The sequence below is a fragment of the Choloepus didactylus genome (genome assembly GCF_015220235.1).
Source record: "Choloepus didactylus isolate mChoDid1 chromosome 11 unlocalized genomic scaffold, mChoDid1.pri SUPER_11_unloc2, whole genome shotgun sequence".
Classification (NCBI taxonomy): Eukaryota; Metazoa; Chordata; class Mammalia; order Pilosa; family Megalonychidae; genus Choloepus; species Choloepus didactylus.
Genome location: NW_023637579.1, coordinates 418,893 through 438,472, shown reverse-complemented (window position 1 = coordinate 438,472; position 19,580 = coordinate 418,893). Strand labels below are relative to the sequence as shown.

At 37.2% G+C, this 19,580-nt stretch overlaps 1 protein-coding gene and 2 pseudogenes across 1 annotated transcript; 2 read left to right on the top strand and 1 right to left on the bottom strand.

Moving 5' to 3' along the window:
* Nucleotides 1-7,640: 7,640 nt before the first annotated feature.
* Nucleotides 7,641-8,561, top strand: LOC119524498 (olfactory receptor 14C36-like). Its single transcript, XM_037823199.1, has one exon. It carries the CDS (start codon nt 7,641-7,643, stop codon nt 8,559-8,561), a length of 921 nt encoding a protein of 306 aa, XP_037679127.1.
* Nucleotides 8,562-9,507: 946 nt separating this feature from the next.
* Nucleotides 9,508-10,338, bottom strand: LOC119524497 (annotated as a pseudogene).
* Nucleotides 10,339-11,062: 724 nt separating this feature from the next.
* LOC119524496 lies at nt 11,063-12,741 on the top strand (annotated as a pseudogene).
* The last annotated feature ends 6,839 nt before the right edge of the window (nt 12,742-19,580 follow it).

Below are 19,580 nucleotides of genomic sequence, written 5' to 3'. Positions count from 1 at the left end.
AATCAATTTTTTTTGTTGTTTGAGAATCTGATTCATCTTAACCCTTCTGGCACCAGCAAGCTGCATCAGGAATACCGATTACCATGCCCATGGCTTGTTCCAAATAGGGGAATGGTAAATGGTGTCAAATGCAGCACAATGTTTTTGTTTTGTTGTTACCAAATTTCATATCTTATTTCAACATTAAGCACTCCCAAGATTGATATAAGTTTTCTAATACCAATATCCAGAGTAATGAAAAAATCATTTCTATCATTTTGCAAGCTTAGTGGCTGCTTCAGTGGAGGAACTGAGTCTTGGAGTGCCCAACTCTATCATTTTCCATGATGCCGATCTCAGTAAAAGTTTTAGCATGTATGAGAGGCAAATGAAATTTTCTTACATGGCCAATGTGAGTGTGAATGATATACTATCTATTATAACCAAACATGTATCTGCCATAGGACCCAGTCTTTTTTTCCTAGTTCTATACTCAAGATAAATGAGCACTTGTAGCCACCAAAAGACATATACAGCAAATTTTATAAATGATTTATTTTCCTAATAGCAAAAATATGGTAATATAGAATGTCCTTTATCAAGAGGATTGATAAATAAAATGTGGAATACTCCTGATATAGAAAAGGAAAACCACCTATACAACAAATACATGGAAGAATCTGATAAAGATTATGGTGAGAAAAAAACAGTTGCAAAAGGAAAATCACTTTCTGAGTCTATTTTCATGAAGTTCAACTTTAGTCAAGGTTACTCAAATGAATAAATTACAAAAGTCAAAGTATTAAGTATCTACAGGAATATTTTAATGTGGGAACAAATAATTATATATAATTTTAAAAACAGAAAAATATGTAATGTCGACATTCCTATAATAAAAGAAATTTTAACAGATGTTCCACAGACTGAAGGAAAACCATCCAGATGGACACACTGGTAGAGTAAGGAATGAAGAGCACTGGGAAAGGTGAATATATGGACTCAAGAAGTTGTGCAAATCCTAATAAGACTAGATTTTACAGCGAAGAAAATGGATACAGAAATCTTTATGAGATAACTACAAAATAAAACATAATGCTACATCAGAGAAAAGCCACTAAAGAAGAAAAGTAAAAGTAAAAATATAGCTTATTTACCTAATTGAAGAAAAATAGAATAGTGAACAAATGAGACAAATACATAGAAACCCAAAATTTATTAGTAATAACATTAAACGTAAATAAACTGAAAAATTCAATGGAAAAACAAAGATTGTATAAGTGGATTAAAAAATAAATTGAGATCTAAAAATAATATTCTGTTTACAATAAATAATATTTAATATAAATGCAAATATATGCATTGAAAATAAATGTTTAAAACATGGAAAAAAGGTATGGTGCAATCACAAACCAAAAGCTGCTATGGCTATGCAGCTGTGTTCTTATTAAACATTGTAGACCTACAGGCAAGAATTATTCCTCATATTGAGTTATTTTGCATCATGATAAGAAGCTAAATAGGAAGACATAACAGTTGTAAATTTATATATGCACCCAGTAACATAGCTTCAAAATATATAGTGCATAAAATAATCCAAAATTAGAAAACAAAACAAAAAAAATAACTGGATATGTAAGTACAATTCAGATAGTAAAATAAATATTAAGTAAAGGTATAAAATGTTAAAATTAACTATTGTTGAATGGTAGAGAATGCACATTCTTTTCAAGTATATATTGATTGGTTTGAAATAATTAAGTGTGTTGCCTAGGCAGAGTAGAATTAGAAACTGGAAATCAATGAGAGGTTAGGAAGCACTTCTGAAAAGCATGCTGAGGCTTCTCCTTTCTTGAAAGGATCTGACTGATTCACTCATCCCATTACCATGAATACAGAACAGATATTGCAGCATTCCCTAATATGCACTTTGGGCCAGAGACTAGTCTAAATGTGTTATGTGTCCCTCTTCTTGAATAGTACATGATGGTGGACACTGTGGTTAATGTGTGATAAGATGAAGAAGTTGAAGCACCAGAGATAAAGTGATGTCCTGATGATCTTAGAGCTCACAGGCCACTGTGTTGGGCTTTGATGTCAGGCCCATATAGGCACTTTGGACAATTTCAGGAAGGCTCTTCAGAGATTTTCACTGAGCACATTAACAATATTGTTAGTTTTGCCTGACTAGTGTAAATCACAGTTTTCCTGAGAGGAAAACCCTGCAGATGAGCAGTAACAGTTGGTATCACTGGATTAGACTGAGTTTGGGCTATGGGCTTCTCCTTCTCTGCTTCCACAGACATTTCAACCTAGGAGACTTCAGAATATTAGGATAACTGTGATTCACTTTCTGTTTAAATTATTGTCTCTTTATTCCTCACAAAATCTTTCCATTGGTTCAAATATACTTATATCTTTTGATACACAAAAGTTATATATATATTTTTTTTTACATAATCCATTCCTTTATTTTTTTTTTAATCATCATTTTATTGAGATATATTCACATACCACGCAGTCATACAAAACAAATTGTACTTTCGATTGTTTACAGTACCATTACATAGTTGTACATTCATCACCTAAATCAATCCCTGACACCTTCATTAGCACACACACAAAAATAACAAGAATAATAATTAGAGTGAAAAAGAGCAATTGAAGTAAAAAAGAACACTGGGTACCTTTGTCTGCTTGTTTGCTTCCCCTACTTTTCTACACATCCATCCATAAACTAGACAAAGTGGAGTTTGGTCCTTATGGCATTCCCAATCCCACTGTCACCCCTCATAAGCTACATTTTTATACAACTGTCTTCGAGATTCATGGGTTCTGGGTTGTAGTTTAATAGTTTCAGGTATCCACCACCAGCTACCCCAATTCTTTAGAACCTAAAAAAGGTTGTCTAAAGTGTGCGTAAGAGTGCCCACCAGAGTGATCTCTCGGCTCGTTTTGGAATCTCTCTGCCACTGAAGCTTATTTCATTTCCTTTCACATCCCCCTTTTGGTCAACAAGATGTTCTCCATCCCACGATGCCGGGTCTACATTCCTCCCCGGGAGTCATATTCCACGTTGCCAGGGAGATTCACTTCCCTGGGTGTCTGATCCCACGTAGGGGGGAGGGCAGTGATTTCACCTTTCAAGTTGGCTTAGCCAGAGAGAGAGGGCCACATCTGAGCAACAAAGAGGCATTCAGGAGGAGACTCTTAGGCACAAATACAGTGAGGCCTAGCCTCTCCTTTGCAGCAACCGTCTTCCCAAGGGTAAAACTTATGGTAGAGGGCTCAACCCATCAAACCACGAGTCCCCTATGTCTGTGGTCATGTTAGCAACCATGGAGGTGGGGTAGGCGAATACCCCTGCATTCTCCACAGGCTCCTCAAGGGGGCACTACATCTTTTTTTTTTTTTTTCCTTGTTTGTCTACAAAAGTTATATTTATGGACAGATTGTACTTGGACCCTGTTCCTTTATCATCTAGAACCATTTACCTCAATGAAATTACCTCTGGGCACTGGATACTAATGGTGCCAAAGTCTATGTTCCCAGGGGTTTTGAATGATACCACTGGAGTCTTCCCTTTTGGAAATAAAACTGAATGTGGAAGCTCTTACTAAAAACAGAAAGGTTCCTCTCAGTATCTCAAGCATGTCAACTAAATATGCTGGCTCATCCTAGCCTGTCTGTAAAACATCGCTGGACCCTTACCAGAAATCTAATAGGCCTATACAGCTTAAGGAAAGTCTATTAACTTGTGAGTGTTTTGTTAATAATTCATTTTTCTCTCCTTTTTCCCTTTCTTCCATGAATCACCCACATTTCTTCCTGAACTACTCATTTGATTTTTGAGGCAGGGTGTCAAAGTAATTAGAATAGGAAATATACACAGGGCAGGTACAGACACAATAAGACAAACCTGAACTTTTTATTCATTGCATTAAATAACCCTGCCCCAGAATTTTTAACACAATGTTTAGCTGTTCATTGAAACAGAGTAAACTGATTTCAGCACTGAACCTAGTAGATCGTAGATGCCTGCAAAACATGATGGAACAAAAATGCCTGCATGCATATCTGCATGCTGCCCAAAACCTCAGTTCTTGAATGACTATTTAAATTTATATTTGAACATATTTAATTCTGGTGGGTTGTGTTTTACCTAAAAGAGTGAAAATAATGATTTATGTATATCATTGCCAGTCAAGTAATAATTTCAACAAATATTTACCCAATATTTCTTTTTACCAAGTATTGTACCATATGTTCAGGTAGTACAAAGAAAATAAGTGATTTCCTGTCAAAATATGTACATAAATTCTTCTATTTCAGATGTAATTCTAGGGTTTTATCCTATCATGTAATGAAAACAGGTAAGCATTTGTTTATGATAGTTCACCAGAACTTCCAGAAAAATGTCTGCATATAATTCACCTGAAAATATTTTAAAAGATTAAGCTAATTTTGAATAAATTAAAGATTAAGTGGATGTACGCAATCATAAGTAAAAGAACTAATGTGTAAAGTATATATTCTAATTCTTATGAATGAGAAATACATCCATCAAGCCTTTGCAGAAAAGTTAAAAATTCACTTGTTTTTACTTGTTGATGAATAGGGGTTCACATGGAATAATCTACTTACCTCAGGAGAATTTTACTACACAGGTTATTTTCTTGCCATACACCAGTCTGAAGATTAAGAAATATTCTGAATTTTACAATTTCTATTTGTCTATGCGGGGCATTTTATATTGTCATACTCCATTTAACAGAAAATTACATGAGCATATGCAGAGTGTTGCCTTTCCTTTGCTTCTTTATTTGCTTATTTAAAAATACAATACTACTATGTACATAAGCTGGATAAAAATAAGTTTTGGAGGAGTTACATGCTTAGTCCGATTTTGGATTTGTATTTCTTTTTCATTTGCTTTACTTTGGCATATCCACTATTTTGAGTTTCTCATTTATTTGAAATATTTCACAGATATAAAATTCATTAGGTAGCCAGTATTACAGTTTTTATAGATAGGGAAATTGAGATTTGAAGATATTTGAGAGACCCTCCTTAGCTGTATAGCAATTAAACTGCAGAGTCAGGATGCAGAACTTTTCTTCCCCTGGTGTTTATGAAGTTTTAACTCTGCTATAATGCACAGGGAAATTCAAGTTAAAGACCTAAACTTGATTGGTATTTGTGAAATGATAATATTTTTTCATTATATGTTCAAACTGTGAAAGCCCATTGTATTTCTTTAATATGGTGGTAGTTGTCTGATGTAAGTATTTTAAAACCTCAATCTTCAGAATGAAACTTTTAATTTCATTATAACTACTATGTATAATATACTAATAAATATTGAACTACTATTGCTCTACTCTATATCTTTATATATATTTATAGCTAGATAGAGCTACTATAAATATTGAAATAACAATTTAAACCAAGATTTTCATATCATGCTATCAATAAATTTTCAGTAAACAGGGTGGTACAAAACAACAACAACCAAAACAAGAACAATTTATTGCACAATTTTGAAGCATCCTGAGATAAGAAGGAACCAAAAGAGAGAAAGCGTTTGGTCTTGAGAGCGGGAAGTCAGTCTGAAAGTGACTCTGTCCTGCCTTCTGTTATTTAGCAGAGGTTCTCTATGTGGTAGGAGCATACATCGATCACAAGGGAAAGGCAACAAGGAAATAAGGATGTTACGTGTGAGGGGACAGTGAATGTTCCATTATCAGTGAGAATTAGAGAGTAAAAATGTAGGCAGGCCAAAAATGTGCATTCTGCCATTTCAATGCAGCAAGTAAAATAAACAGTTTAATCATGTCCAGAAGAATACTTTCTGCACCTGAGCACTCAGTAAGGGTTTAGTTAGAGGCCTACGATTATGAAAGAGAACAAGGAACTGGTTGTGATTATAATGGACATTAATGACCCATACACCAAGCAGTCTTTCTACCTTAGCTTATTCAAATCCTGAAATACATTCATATTTTATTGGAAAGCATGATACTACCTTCCACAAAATGAAGACATAACTGCCTACATTAGTGAACTTGATATTGTTATTTAATAAACACTCATTTTCACAGTTTATATCTACTAACCAAGAGATGCAAGTGATGTATTGTTTTTTGAAAAGACGAAACTAAGCATTACTTTACTTTCAAGGATTACATGGGGAAGCAGAAAATCTCATGGCATTTAATGAGAAACATCAGCATGAGTGAAAGATGAGAAAGACTTTAGATGAGTTTGTGAATTCACCTTAGTTATGAATGATTCTTTTCTTATTAAGACAGCACATAAGGAGGAAAAGATGAGTGACTAAACATAAAAATTACTTTATATTGAAATTCTTAATTTATTACTACAAATCTCAGGATATTTTAAATGAATAAGCAAGCTTTCTGACATTGAGAAGAGACTGGAATACTAAAGTATCTACTGCTACTCAATTTGTGGGAATAACTTCTCAGCTCTGGATCATTGTGATTTAAATGAACACAAAAATTGGTGTCCCCTGGATCCTGCCGTAGAGAAGGCTGAACTGTAGCCACACCGGGGAATGTCCAGCCTGAACAAGGAGCATGACTTGGGACCCTGGGAAACAGCGTAGCTTGGTATGATCCGGAGTACTGGTGGAGGAAATGCACAATGTGGTGACAGGCAATTGTGAAGACAATGCTTTCTTTGAAAGCAAACTCCTCAGTTTACATTTTTATGGTTAGTTAAGTGTCCTGACCTTTCAGTGACCTATTCTTTCATCTTTAAAATTCCATATTTTCTTCCCATTTTACCAAGTTTCAATGAGAATTACAATACATAATATATAAATAATGTAAACTACATAAGAACTTCTGGATGAATAAAAGCTAGTGTTAATGTAATTCATGGGGTTGGTTCTTTTATCTAGGCTATGGAATGAAGAAAATAAAGTCAGGAAGAATCTAACAAACTATTAAAATGACAAAAAGATGTCAAAAGATCAAACATCAAAATAGCATCAAAAGTCACAGTGGAGGAAATGAAGATAAAAATAATTTTCCACCTGGCAGGTGATATAATTATGTATCAATTATAATGGATTATTATAATTATAATTATATATCAATTATAATGGATTATAATGGATTACAATATATCAATTATAATGGATTATAATTGATAGTAAAATTTTCAGAGGTCCAAAAAATCAGCCTGCTATTGTTACTCACATTTTGTTTGGTCATCAAATAACCATTAGCATTTATAGAATACTACTAATGTGTCAAGGATACATAGAAATTACCTGTATTAAATTCATTTATCTTTTAGGCAAAAATTTGACCTCCAATATATCCATTTTATATAGTAAGTGATGTATTAATTTTATATGCTAAGTGAAATAATTTGTGAAAACATAGGCACAAGCTCTTAAAGATTATATTTTCATGCAATTCCTATCCTGGAAATGATTTACACAAGCCTGGAGATTAAAGTAACATGAGGAAATATGATGTGCTATTCTACTAACCAAAACAAATGAGAGAGAATAAAATTGGATAAATGCGAGTCAATAAATGTGAGTCAATAAATGTACTTTTGCTAATTTCTGCAATGTTTCCTAGGTTTTACCCGTCTGCCTCTTCAGGACCAAGGAAAATTGCCTAAAGATGCCCAACTCTACCATGGTGACTGAATTCTTGCTTGCAAGATTTTCTGAAGTGTGGGAACTAAGAGTCTTGCATGCTGTGCTATTCCTACTGATGTACTTGGCAACCCTGATGGGAAACTTTCTTATTTTTACAGTAACCACACTTGACCATAGTCTTCATACCCCCATGTACTTCTTTCTTAGGAATCTCTCTTTCTTGGACATGTGCTATATTTCTGTTACAATACCCAAGGCATGTGTTATCTTCCTGCTTGACAGCAGGGTGATCTCCATAGTCGGATGTGCAGCTCAGGTCTTCTTCATGATTTTCCTTGCTTTTACTGAAATGCTATTCCTCACCATCATGGCCCACGACCGCTACGTGGCCATCTGCCAGCCCCTCCAGTACCCTATGATCATGAACCCTCGTGTCTGTGTTCAGATGACTGTAGTCTCAGTACTCAGTGGTATTGTCTACTCTGGATTCCATGCTGGAAACACATTCAGGCTGACCTGTCAGTCGAACGTGATCCATCAGTACTTCTGTGACATTCCGCCACTGCTGAATCTCACCTGCTCTGACACCTTAAGTAATGAAATTGCAAATTTTATCTCTGTAGTGGTGATTCTTCTTGGCTTTGCATTTATTACCAGGTCTTATATTTGCATATTTTCTACTGTGCTCAAGTTTCCAACAAGGGAAGAGCGAGGAAAAGTCTTTTCAACTTGTGTTCCCCACATGCTCATGGTGAGCGTCTTTGTCAGCTCAGTTGCTGCTGTATACCTGAAGCCAACCTCCCATTCACCCACGATTCAGGACACGATCACTTCTGTGTTCTATACTGTAGTTCCTCCTTTCCTGAATCCTATTATCTATAGTCTTAGAAACAAGCAGATTACGGAAGCTGTAAGGAGAATTACTAGGAGAAAGTTTTGTTGAGGAAAAAGATAGGGTAAAGATTTCAAACTCTTCCATATTTATGATGTCAATAAAATAGGATTCAAAATTAACTTTGTTTCCAATTTCCTCCTTTGGGTGACCTGACTTGAGTTCCAAGTAATACTCCATTGATTTTGTGTCAGCTGAGAAACAACACATATTTTATTTTGAGGTTTCCACTTCTCAAAATTCACATTCCCTTCATGGCTGAAATATCACTGGTAAACACTTATACTTTTGCTAAATAGTTCTCTTTTCAATTATTCCAATTAAATAAAATTAGCCCTAAAATTGTTAAAATCTGTGTTAAATCTGCCTGATCGCTCTCTGAAAGTAGAGAGGGAATCATTTTGTGTCATATATTTAAAACTATCTCTGAAAATGATTACAAATACATCTGAAAACCAGCCATAACTTACACTGCCACCAGATAGTAGGAATGCAAATAAAGGAGAGAAAGTGATATTTTTCTCTTTATTTGGGAACAATTTCAAATTTTCAGAAAAGTAGCATGAATAAGAATAGTAAAAAGAACACATTTAAGCCTTTTAATTTTTTTAAAATAACTTTTTATTGTAGTAGCATTTATACAATTCAAACTTTTCCATTTTAACCACTTTCAACCAATCTCTCCCTCTCCACCTCTGCCCTTCTTTCCCTGTAATTTGAGAATCAGCTGTATACTTCATGATGTTTTAATTATGTTTTCCCTGCAGAATCATAGTTCAATTATCAACTTCAGTAAATGTAATGTTGACCCAATATGATTGCCTAATACATTTTAAAAATAAAAGCAATGTAAAATGAAGACTTTTCTAATAGAGGGAAACAGCTCCCTAGAAAAAGAGGTGGAGATCAAGTGAGGTTTCATATATGAGAGTCTGAGTGATAGCATTGGCATATGATTTAAAACTCTGATGTGTGAAGAAAAGGAAAAAAAATGTTACTAGACACCACCATGTCTTCTCCAACTGTGGTAGGAGCTAGGGAGCTTGTAAGTGTAGATGGAGGCCCCACAGAACACGATGACCACAGTGATTTTTAGGAAGAGATGGCAAATGTCTTCTTCTCATTCTCTATGTTCATCCTATGAATGTTGAGAATGATAAAATGTAGGATCTTGAAATGACTGTCACAGGGATGAGGAGCATGAGAACATAGCACAGGTACATGAGTGACTCAATGAATGAGGTGCCAGAGCAGGAGACCTTCATTATGATAGGGACTTCACAGAAGAAGTGAAAGATTTCCTGGGATCTGCAGAAGGGGTAAGTCATGGTGATGGGAGTGAGCATGAAGCCATCCACTGAACCAAGTACCAGCAACCAGATGCTAGGAGGAGACAGACCCTGCGGTTCACGAGGACAGAGTAGAGGAGAAGTTGGCAGATGAGTAAGTACTGGCCATAGGCCATGGTGGAGGGAAGGAAAAATTCTGAGCCTACTAGCATCAGGTAGAGGAACATTTGCATCCCACATTCAGGGACTGAGATCTTATTCACACCCATGACCTGGTCCACATGCATCTTGGGCACCATGATAGAAATGTGCATCATATGCATGAGAGACAACTGGCTGATGAAAAAGTACGTGGGTGTGTGGAGGTGGGCATCAGAGTGTATCAGAAGGATCAGGATGGCATTTCCAGTCAAAGCCATCAGGAAAATCACAAAAATGACAACACAGAGGAGAGCTGGGTGTTCGGATTGACTGAAGATTCCCATCAGGATGAAAGCAGAGCCTCCCATGTGTCTGCCCAGCCATGTGGTATTGTCCATGAGCTTTCACCTAAGAGTAGCAAGGAGAATATTAGGTTACATGGGTCACCCATGGGGATGCAAACCTCTGACATGTACATTCAGCAAGAGCATGTGTATGTGTGTGCATGTTTGTTCATGTGTGTGTGCCAACCTGATTGTGTTAACAGAAGTCCCATGGACCTGTTGATTTGCAGACTATAAATCATCTGAAATTCCAAATTTACTTTAAAAATTAGTGGATTCACAATGTGGGTTGGTTGAAAGGATTGTTAACATCTACTGAAGTTGTCACAGTTCAGGGTGATGAGGTTTTGGCGATAGAGGTATTTACCAACATGTACCGGAAATTGGAGCAATCACCCTAGGCAAACACAAGAACAAATCATTGAAAAAAAAAAGGAAAGCAATCTCCTTATTTCAAGCGTTTTTATTATTGAGGTCTGTATCGAATCAACATCTCTGGCTTAAGGATCCACCTGTGACTGTAAAAACTCTTGTGGAGGCGGGCACTGGCCAGGGAAGGGGGTGCGGTGGCTCTGGCATCTGGGGCTGCCTCAGGCCACAGATGCACTGCTGGCAACTTCAGGGTGGGCAGTGGGGATGTGACCGGCTATCCTTGCCTCACCTTCCATCCTGGAGCTGGCTGGTTGCTAGACAGCCTGCAGCCGTGTCAAGACCAAAGAGGCAGGGTGACCTCCGCATGATACTATCAATGTTAAAGAACAAATGCATCTTATAGCTCATGGAAGAGAAAACATAAATCAAGACATTTTTGGGTTCCAAGTTGCCAAAGTATGGAACCAAACTCATAAGAAGTACACTGCAGCCAATGCCAAATGGGGCACTTGGTAGTTTGGGACTTCTAAGAGTAGCAGTGTCCAAAGTGACACAAAAAATAATGGCTCCAATTGTCCATTGACACATTCATTTAATTGGAAAAAAGCAAATAAATGTCACCTTGGTGAATAAAGTGCTGGAGAGCCTAAGAGTTCTCCAAATTCTGAAAAACATACTCCTACTCAAGGAATGTTTGATAAAAATGGGGTAAAGGGAAGTTTGAAAAGTGTTTCTTTATTCACATCAAAGTTATCAAAGCCATCCGCTATGTTTGTGTCATCTACAGAGGAGTTAAACCAAAAGTCTTTATCTGGACCATCTAACCTGGGTAAATTCACCAAAGGTACATCATTAGGAAGGACTTCATATTCTTCAGTCAGTGCTCCAAAATTGCAGTTGAATGGATTTTATGGAAACTGATGGGCTGGTAGCATGCAAAGACCTAGAGCAAACTCCTGTGCCACTAGAAGCTGTTCTGGAGAAGCTTAGCACAATCAACAGACAATATCAAATCTATTACTTGTGAAAAAGTGGAAAGGTCACAAAGTTTTTCACATTCCATTCAGAATTCCTTCCTTCCATCTTCATCTATAACCAGATCACATTCCTTCAATAGATCTTACAAAGCCTTACCAAAACCAACAGCTACCCATCAGAGTGCCTCTAAGGTCAAGCATGCTAACAAGAAATTGCCACCAGCCATAAGTACTCAATGGGGATGAACATTTAGGGTATGGATTTAACAGGCCTTATGCTGTTGCTGGAAAGAAGTTGGCTTTACCAGTGGCCCAGTCCTGACTTCCACTTTGGGTTATAGGATTGTTTATCCCTCTTTGTTGAAACCCAGACCTTCATTTGCTGGGAACATCACAGTTGATGGCAATAAAAATTCACCTGTTGACACATGTATAGAAGAGGATGTTATACTTTTAACTAACAACAGAGCTACTGATAAGGACCAAGAAATAATTGAAAATGATAGTTACAGAACAGAAAATGACCAGACCATGAAGTGTAATGCTAAAATTAGAAGCTGAGTGATGATGTAGATGACATTTCCTTGTCATCTTTGTCATCTTCTGATAAGAATGATTTAAGTGAAGACTTTAGTGATGATTTTACAGATATAAAAGACTCTAACAGAACTTAAATAACTCCAGAAGAAATTTCTCTCCAAGAAGAAAAGCATGAACGTGTACCACCAAATGATATATTTGGTTCCCCCAAAGAAAATGAAAAATCCTTCAGTAAGACCAATGAATAGATAGATATAAGTGTGTCTGACAGGAGTGAATGTACAAAACATACTTCTGGGAATAACCTGATTTCTCCAGATACAGATTACAGAGCTGGTTCTTCATTTGAACTTTCTCCATCTGATAGCTCTGATGGAACATATATTGCCCTCCCTCCTGCCAATGGGATAAAGAGGGCTTGGAACCCATTGGAGATGTCCATCCAGTTGGGAGGTATGAGTCCTCCAAAATGAACAGCATATTATGTATGGATTTATATACCCCTTTGAAATTTTTTTTTACCCTAGAGACACTTGTGATATTGTTTGGATTTTTAAAAAGTTTATGAATTAACTTTCCTGGCCTGAGAAGATGGGCATTCACATTTGCAAAGGGCCCACAAAATATCTGACCCTAAGGTACAATAAAGCTTGGAATATATATTTACGTTTGTGTCAGATGACACCTGATTTAAATATACTTATATACATATATATTCATAATACATTTATATACATGATACATGTACATACATCCTACATTGATTAGGTTATGCTAGGCCAGTGGTTCTCGAAGGATATGACAGGAGGGAGGGCAATGTCTGGGGGCATTTTTGGTTGTTACAAGCATGATTTTGCCTATTAACCTCATCCTTACATTACTTGTGAAAAAATGGTAAGGTCACAAAGTGGGTAGAGACAGGGGATGCTGCTTAACATCCTACAGTGCACAGTTCAGCTGACCACAACAAAGAATTATCCAGCCTAAAATGTCCCTAGTGCCTTTGTTGAGGAGCCTTGGCCTAGGTTGTACTGAGTTAACAATTCAAGCCCAATTCTACACTAAAGTGTACTTTTTACTCTTACAAAGTCTGTTGCAGGTCTGGAAAACTCTGTAGGGCAACCGCCTTCAGTGGTCTAAGCTGCTTTGACCACTGAATTTAAGCTGAATTTGAGGTTCTTTTGTGTCGCAGTGGTGGTAAGAGAGTGCCAGAGGGTCTCACATGTGCAGTTACTTGCTTTGGCTAGGAAGTGGCACATGGCACTTTGGCTCACATGTATTGACCAGAACTAATCAGATGGCCCCCACACACATGGCCACCAGAAAGTACAGTCCTCTCGCGTGCCTGGAGGGCGAGAAGAACACGGTATGGCTGGGCACTGGAGGACCTACCTGCATTTATGTACATATTCTTACAAGAAGAATTTCAGGTAGCTTGTAAACTATATGTAATACAAGATTAAAAAAAATAAAGCAGTTTTAGTAAAGAGGAAAAAAATCAGGTCACAGAATATTAGAATAATGTAAGGATGAGGTTAAAAGGCAAAATCATGCTTGTACTGTCCTGAAAACTTGCTAGAGGTAGTGGTTGTGAATCTTTCCTAAAAGGAAGTTCAGCTTACAATGAGGAAGACATGACTTACACTGTCCACTAAGAAAACAAAAATGAAAAATAGGGATTAGAGAGAAGTTCAATTATTATTAGAGAGGAAAAGTGGGGAAAGTTTCTTCCATGGATTCTTAGCAAGACAGGGCTTTGTATATAGTGAATAACGTCTGTAATGATACCCTAATAATTCATAGTCAGTTTCTTCACGGCTACATTTTAAAAATGTTCTTCAGCTTCAGTGTAAAATAATGACAGAAATCTAAAAGACATGTAATTTAGTAAAATGTTTCTATGGTGTGGCCAAACTGTACCAACCAGCTGCACAGTTCTATTGTTTGTCATAGTGCACTGGACAATTATAGAATGTTTGATGAATTAATGGTGTATCTTTGAGGCAACATTCCACAAATATTTCTTAGAGCTGAGTGTCTGATAAGAGTTGACTAGCAGTGAGTTTTAAGTTCTGTTTCTGAAATGTAACTACTTTCTCTTAAAGCTGAGCTGGGACAGCTTCAGAAGTAAGACCATAACCAGAATGCCTCTTTGTACTCTTGCCACACTTGGAGCTGACAGAGGAGAAATCTCAGGAATTTTTAGGTATTTTACATTTTACTTATTAATCCATGAAATTGTCATTCAAAATGGTAGTTTGCTATTGCAAACTTATATACCAAGCTAGGCAACTTGTGAAGGGGACTCTAGAGTAGAATATGAGTAAAATAGCTAAAATATTAATATCTCCATTGCACATTTTCTTTTCTCATGTCATTTTTTTACTCTCATTTAGTGTTAAACTCAATATACTTTGAAATCTTAACCAATATTAACCATATTCTCAAATCTCATTATTATCAATGAAACCTTATCTATGAAAAATATGCTAGTTTATATGGCATTTTCCACTTTGAAAATATTTTAAGTTAATGTCATTTAATTTTCAAGAAATTGTGTGATATATTTTTATTGTTCTTTTCTTTGAAAGCTACAGAACTTGAAACTCAGATTTCAATTAACACATCGAAGCCAACACCACCTATCAGTACTGTGAACACAAATAGGATTGTAGTCACCTCCTTCACATCTTTGTGACTATCATTCATTAGATTACTCATTTTTCTCTTTCTCATAAGGCTCACTTAAATCTATGTTGTATTGCTTTGCATTAAATGTAAAGTGATTTTTAATGTTAATGTGTTAATTATAGAAAGTTGTGAAAACACAAACTTATATAAAGAAAATTTTAAAATCAGCCACAATGTAATCACCCAGACAAAAACACTCCAGAAGTCTTAACTTACCTTCAAACTACATATGTGTATTGAGTGCAAACAATGTCCCAGGTTTGGGGGACAAAAGAGGGAACAGGAAAGAAGCAACCATTCACTCTCTTTGAACTTGCATACACATTCTTCTGAACGCTTTTTCTAGGTGCCTGTTCTGTAACAATTTGAATAGAGTTCTGAGAACCCAGTTTTCCTGACAGACTTTGTCTTGTGATGTCCTTTATGTCATGCCCATACTTGCCTGCTCTGTGCTCCTCTGAGCCACAAGGTTTCAGCCTGCAGTTGGGATCTCCTTACTTGTCTCCTCTGTCAACTGGTTTCCTTTAAGGCTCAGGGGTCAAGGTGTAAGAAGAGGCTTGCCCTAGGTGGTAATGGGAAGAATGGAGAAAGACACTGGTGGGGAGGGAGCACTGTACGGTGTGAGGAAGAAAGAAATTGCTGCTCCTTTCCTTCTCTGGCAGCTGCAGAAGCAGCTGTGGGGCAATGTGGACCATGTGAGTGCTGGGGCCCCAGTGTCCCAAAGGCACTTTCAGCTTCATTGGCGAGCAGACACACTTGGGATGACTGTGAATCAGCAGGAATGGGTTCTATCAGCAGCCCTGGGGGCACAGCATGTCCATAATCTCAGCAGTTGAGAGGCATGAGGAGATCCAGTGTTGGGGACGTTCTCCTCCTTGGGTAAAAACACCCCATTCCCTTGCTTCTCCAATCATCCACCTGCATATAATTACCACCTGCATGCAATAACCTGCATTAAACCTGTTTGTTAAAACCCTCTTTGAAATGTCTAAAGTACTTTAATATAAATGGACCCTGACCAATGGTTGTAATTTCTAACAAGATAATTATACCATAATTAAAATTGCCCCTAATACTGAAAACTTATCTTGCATTAAAATTTCTAAAATAATGGTGTATAATTTATAATAAGCTTAAAATGTATATAAGCTGAAATAATATGCTTACATAGAAATTATTCTCAATGTAATTTTTCCTAAGATAACTTACCATACTGATAAAAAATCAAGTCTCTTAAAACACAACATTGATTTGCTTTTTGAAAAAACTTCTGTAATTGTACTACAATATCAAATTTCATCTGCACAAGCAATGGATTTTGGACATTTCCACCTTTGTAAATTTGATAGATACATCATTGTTTAACTTGCCATTCTTGATTGCTAGTGCATTTATTTGACTATTCATATGTTTATCCATATACACCACAGCTTCTATGAAATGTTTATTTGCTTTTCACATTGTTCCTTTTCTTATAGATTTAAAAGTGCTTATAGGTCAAGAATAGCAGCTTTTGTGAGTATGATGGACTCATGCAATGCTCAGCAACTGCCAACACTTACAGAGGTCCCAGGATGTGAGGGGCCTAAAATTTCCAGGTGTCCTAGTGTCAGTAAATCCCACTCTGAGATACCATGGGAGGATTGAGAAAGAATAAAGGCATAATAGGATTTATGTTTTGAGGGCACCAACAGGGATGCTTTATGGAGAATAAATTTGGAAGCAAAAATTAGGCAGGGGTTTGAAATAGTCTTGGTGAAAGATATGGTGGTTGGACGATGGTAATGGTCAAGGAGGGGTGTGGTAGGTAGTAGAGCTATTACATGCATTGATGAATATCAGGGCTTGGCATGTTGGAGAGGAAAATCTCAATTTGGGTCTGAGATTTCCAGCACATAATTGCATGGAGGTGATTCAGGACAACTGGACACATAAGCCAGAAGGTAAGGGGACATGAAATGACTGAATACCTGAGTTTGAAAACTAGCATGTGAAAAAGGGAAGAAGAAATGGCTTGACTTAATTCCTTTAAACATAATCTTGTTTTATTGATTGTTGCTTCATGATAATTTCTACCACCTAATGGAACAATACTCCTTTCATAAGTATATTTACATTCAAGTATTCAAATTCTGACCTCTTTGTTTTACCTTAAGTTCATCTCTTCATCATTTTGTTAGGTTAAATCATCTAATTAGAATTTTGATTAGAATATAAATGAAAATATTTGGGGGAAGAATTGATAAGCTTAACATATTTAGGATTTTCTTCCAGAAATATAACAATAATAGCAAGTTATTAAAATGATTTGATCATCTGGAAGAAAGTTCTGACTTTAATTTTTTATACTTTTTCCTGTTTGTAAGTTCTAATAAATCTATGTCTACTTCAGTGATTGGCATGGTTTTGGTCTTGTGGCAAAACCAGCCTGTGCTCTGCATGAACTTGGTCTTGGTCCAGACAGTTGGTGAGCCAGCCAGGAGAAACCAAGACACTGCCACCAGCAGTAGGCATTGGTCCAGGGGAGGGAAACTCAATGGGGGGAATCACAGGTTGGCCTGTATCATCCACGTGGGGAGAGGCGGCTGTCCTCCTGGATGGATGGGGACCACTGTGAGAATATGGGCACAACCCAGAAAACTCCAGTGGGGTTGCTAAGACTTTTGCAACAGATAGCAGGGCAAATAAATCTTAGTAAAAAAAAAAAAAAAGGAGAATAGCAAGTAGCAGTGGCCATAGCCTGGCTTCTTTTAGGGGTCATACATTTGGAAACAGAGGCACAACAAGAGACAAAAATAACAGCCCACCATCTATAGAAGGGATTAAAATTAGAAAGGGTTACATAGCTCACTCAGGCAGATATGAAAGATGCCTGAACTGATCACTTGTGTCATGTGGATGGTCAATTAGAATCATTAGCTTGTCAATATGCTTGAGCTGGCAGTCAAAAATTACCCAGGGTTTGAGTCTGGAGAATACTAACTAATCTGGGGTGGGACCCTAAAGCTTGGGATCACATAGATTCTATCTGATGATGAAGAAGAGGAAAGGGTAAAAAGGTATGGGAAGTGTAGGAAGAGGAACCTCCCCAGCAGGTACACCTAGGGCTACAGCAAAATATATAAACAGTGCAAGAGTGACCTAACAGTATGGACAATCAGAATTTATAACCTCTGGAGTGGAAACTCCACATTACCATGAGAGATTATACCACTGCTGAAATAGGTGCTATAAGGCAGTGCTAAAGGCCAAAACCCAGGAACCCATTATCTGGTTGGGACCCAGGAGCCAAGGGTGTAATATTAACTGGAATAGAGATGAGTAAGCCAGCATCTATTATGATGCACCCATCTCTATGCCAGCACCCGTATGCTGCCCTAAATCATGAAGAAACCGTATCTTTTTTAGCCTGACTAGTAGCAGTATTCAAGGCTGCTTGGTCCAATGAACAAAATATCCCATATACTGTTCCCCACAGGCAATCTGGGGAAGAACTGCAAGATGTTTTGTGGGATATTGGGATGAAACATACAATATATTCTGAGAATTTTTCAGGCCCCAATGTTGAAACTTCTACAGCAAGAATGTAAGTCCCCATCCTGCACACTGCTCCTAATTATTTTTATAGACCCCCTCATGTCCATTTTGAGTCCTCTAGTGGGTCAGTCTGTTTTGAGAGCTGCTCAAGCCACAGCAGAACTCAGGGAATCAGAGAGTCTCTCAAAAAGAGGAGTGCAGGTGGCAGGAAAGACTTCCCAAGAACACGATGGCTCTAACTGGGTCTCACATGAGCAAATGTGGGCTGTACTTGTTGTTGCAGGGACAGAACTAGAAACCATAGAGAAACAAGCAAATGCTGTTTTAGTTAAATTATGGAGAAAATTACCCAACGGTAAGAGATTTACTGAAATGAATCCCCAAACAGCTGAAGAGGAAGATAAACTGACTAAGAAGCCCCCTAAGAAGCCACCTTCCAAAATAAGAGAACACCCCACACCCCTGGATGTGACTTGGCAAGCTCCTCTACCCACCCCATAGGGGAGGGCTCAATACTCCAGGGCAGAGGCAATAACCAGGCACCCCTGGGATCAGAGGCCACGTGTAGAATTAACCATTCATTGGCCCCCTACTAACAAAGAGTGTTAATTCTAGAAGACACCAGAGCTAAATGCACTTTAATTTATGGAAATGTAGCCTGATTTAATGGACTTGTGCTGGCCATAGGAAGCTATGGGGGAAAGACAAATAGACCCAAATGACATAATTTGATATTACAAATTGGGGATTTGCCCCCTCCCAGGAATGCAGAGTATATATTTCTCCTATACCTGAATATATATTAGGAATTGATCTTTTCTTAAATTCCACCTGCAGCATAGAGTAGTAAAAACAGTTTTAAGCAGTCAGGTGAAACAGCCCCTTGTAAAACATCACAGACTCAATGGATTGTAGCCATTAAACAATATAAGCTCCCTGTAGGACTTCAAGAGATTATTGCAACCGTTAAGGAACTAGACAGAGTAAGAATATTAGTACCAACACATAGCCCCTATAATAACTCTTGGGGCCACTATGGAAACCTGATTGAACTTGGCCGTAGATTACCACAAATTAAATAATGTAAACACCACCTTTGTATGCAGCAGTTCCAAACATTGCCTCTTTACTCTAAATCAGCACTCTTATGCCAATATAATTTGTTTTAGATTTAGCTAA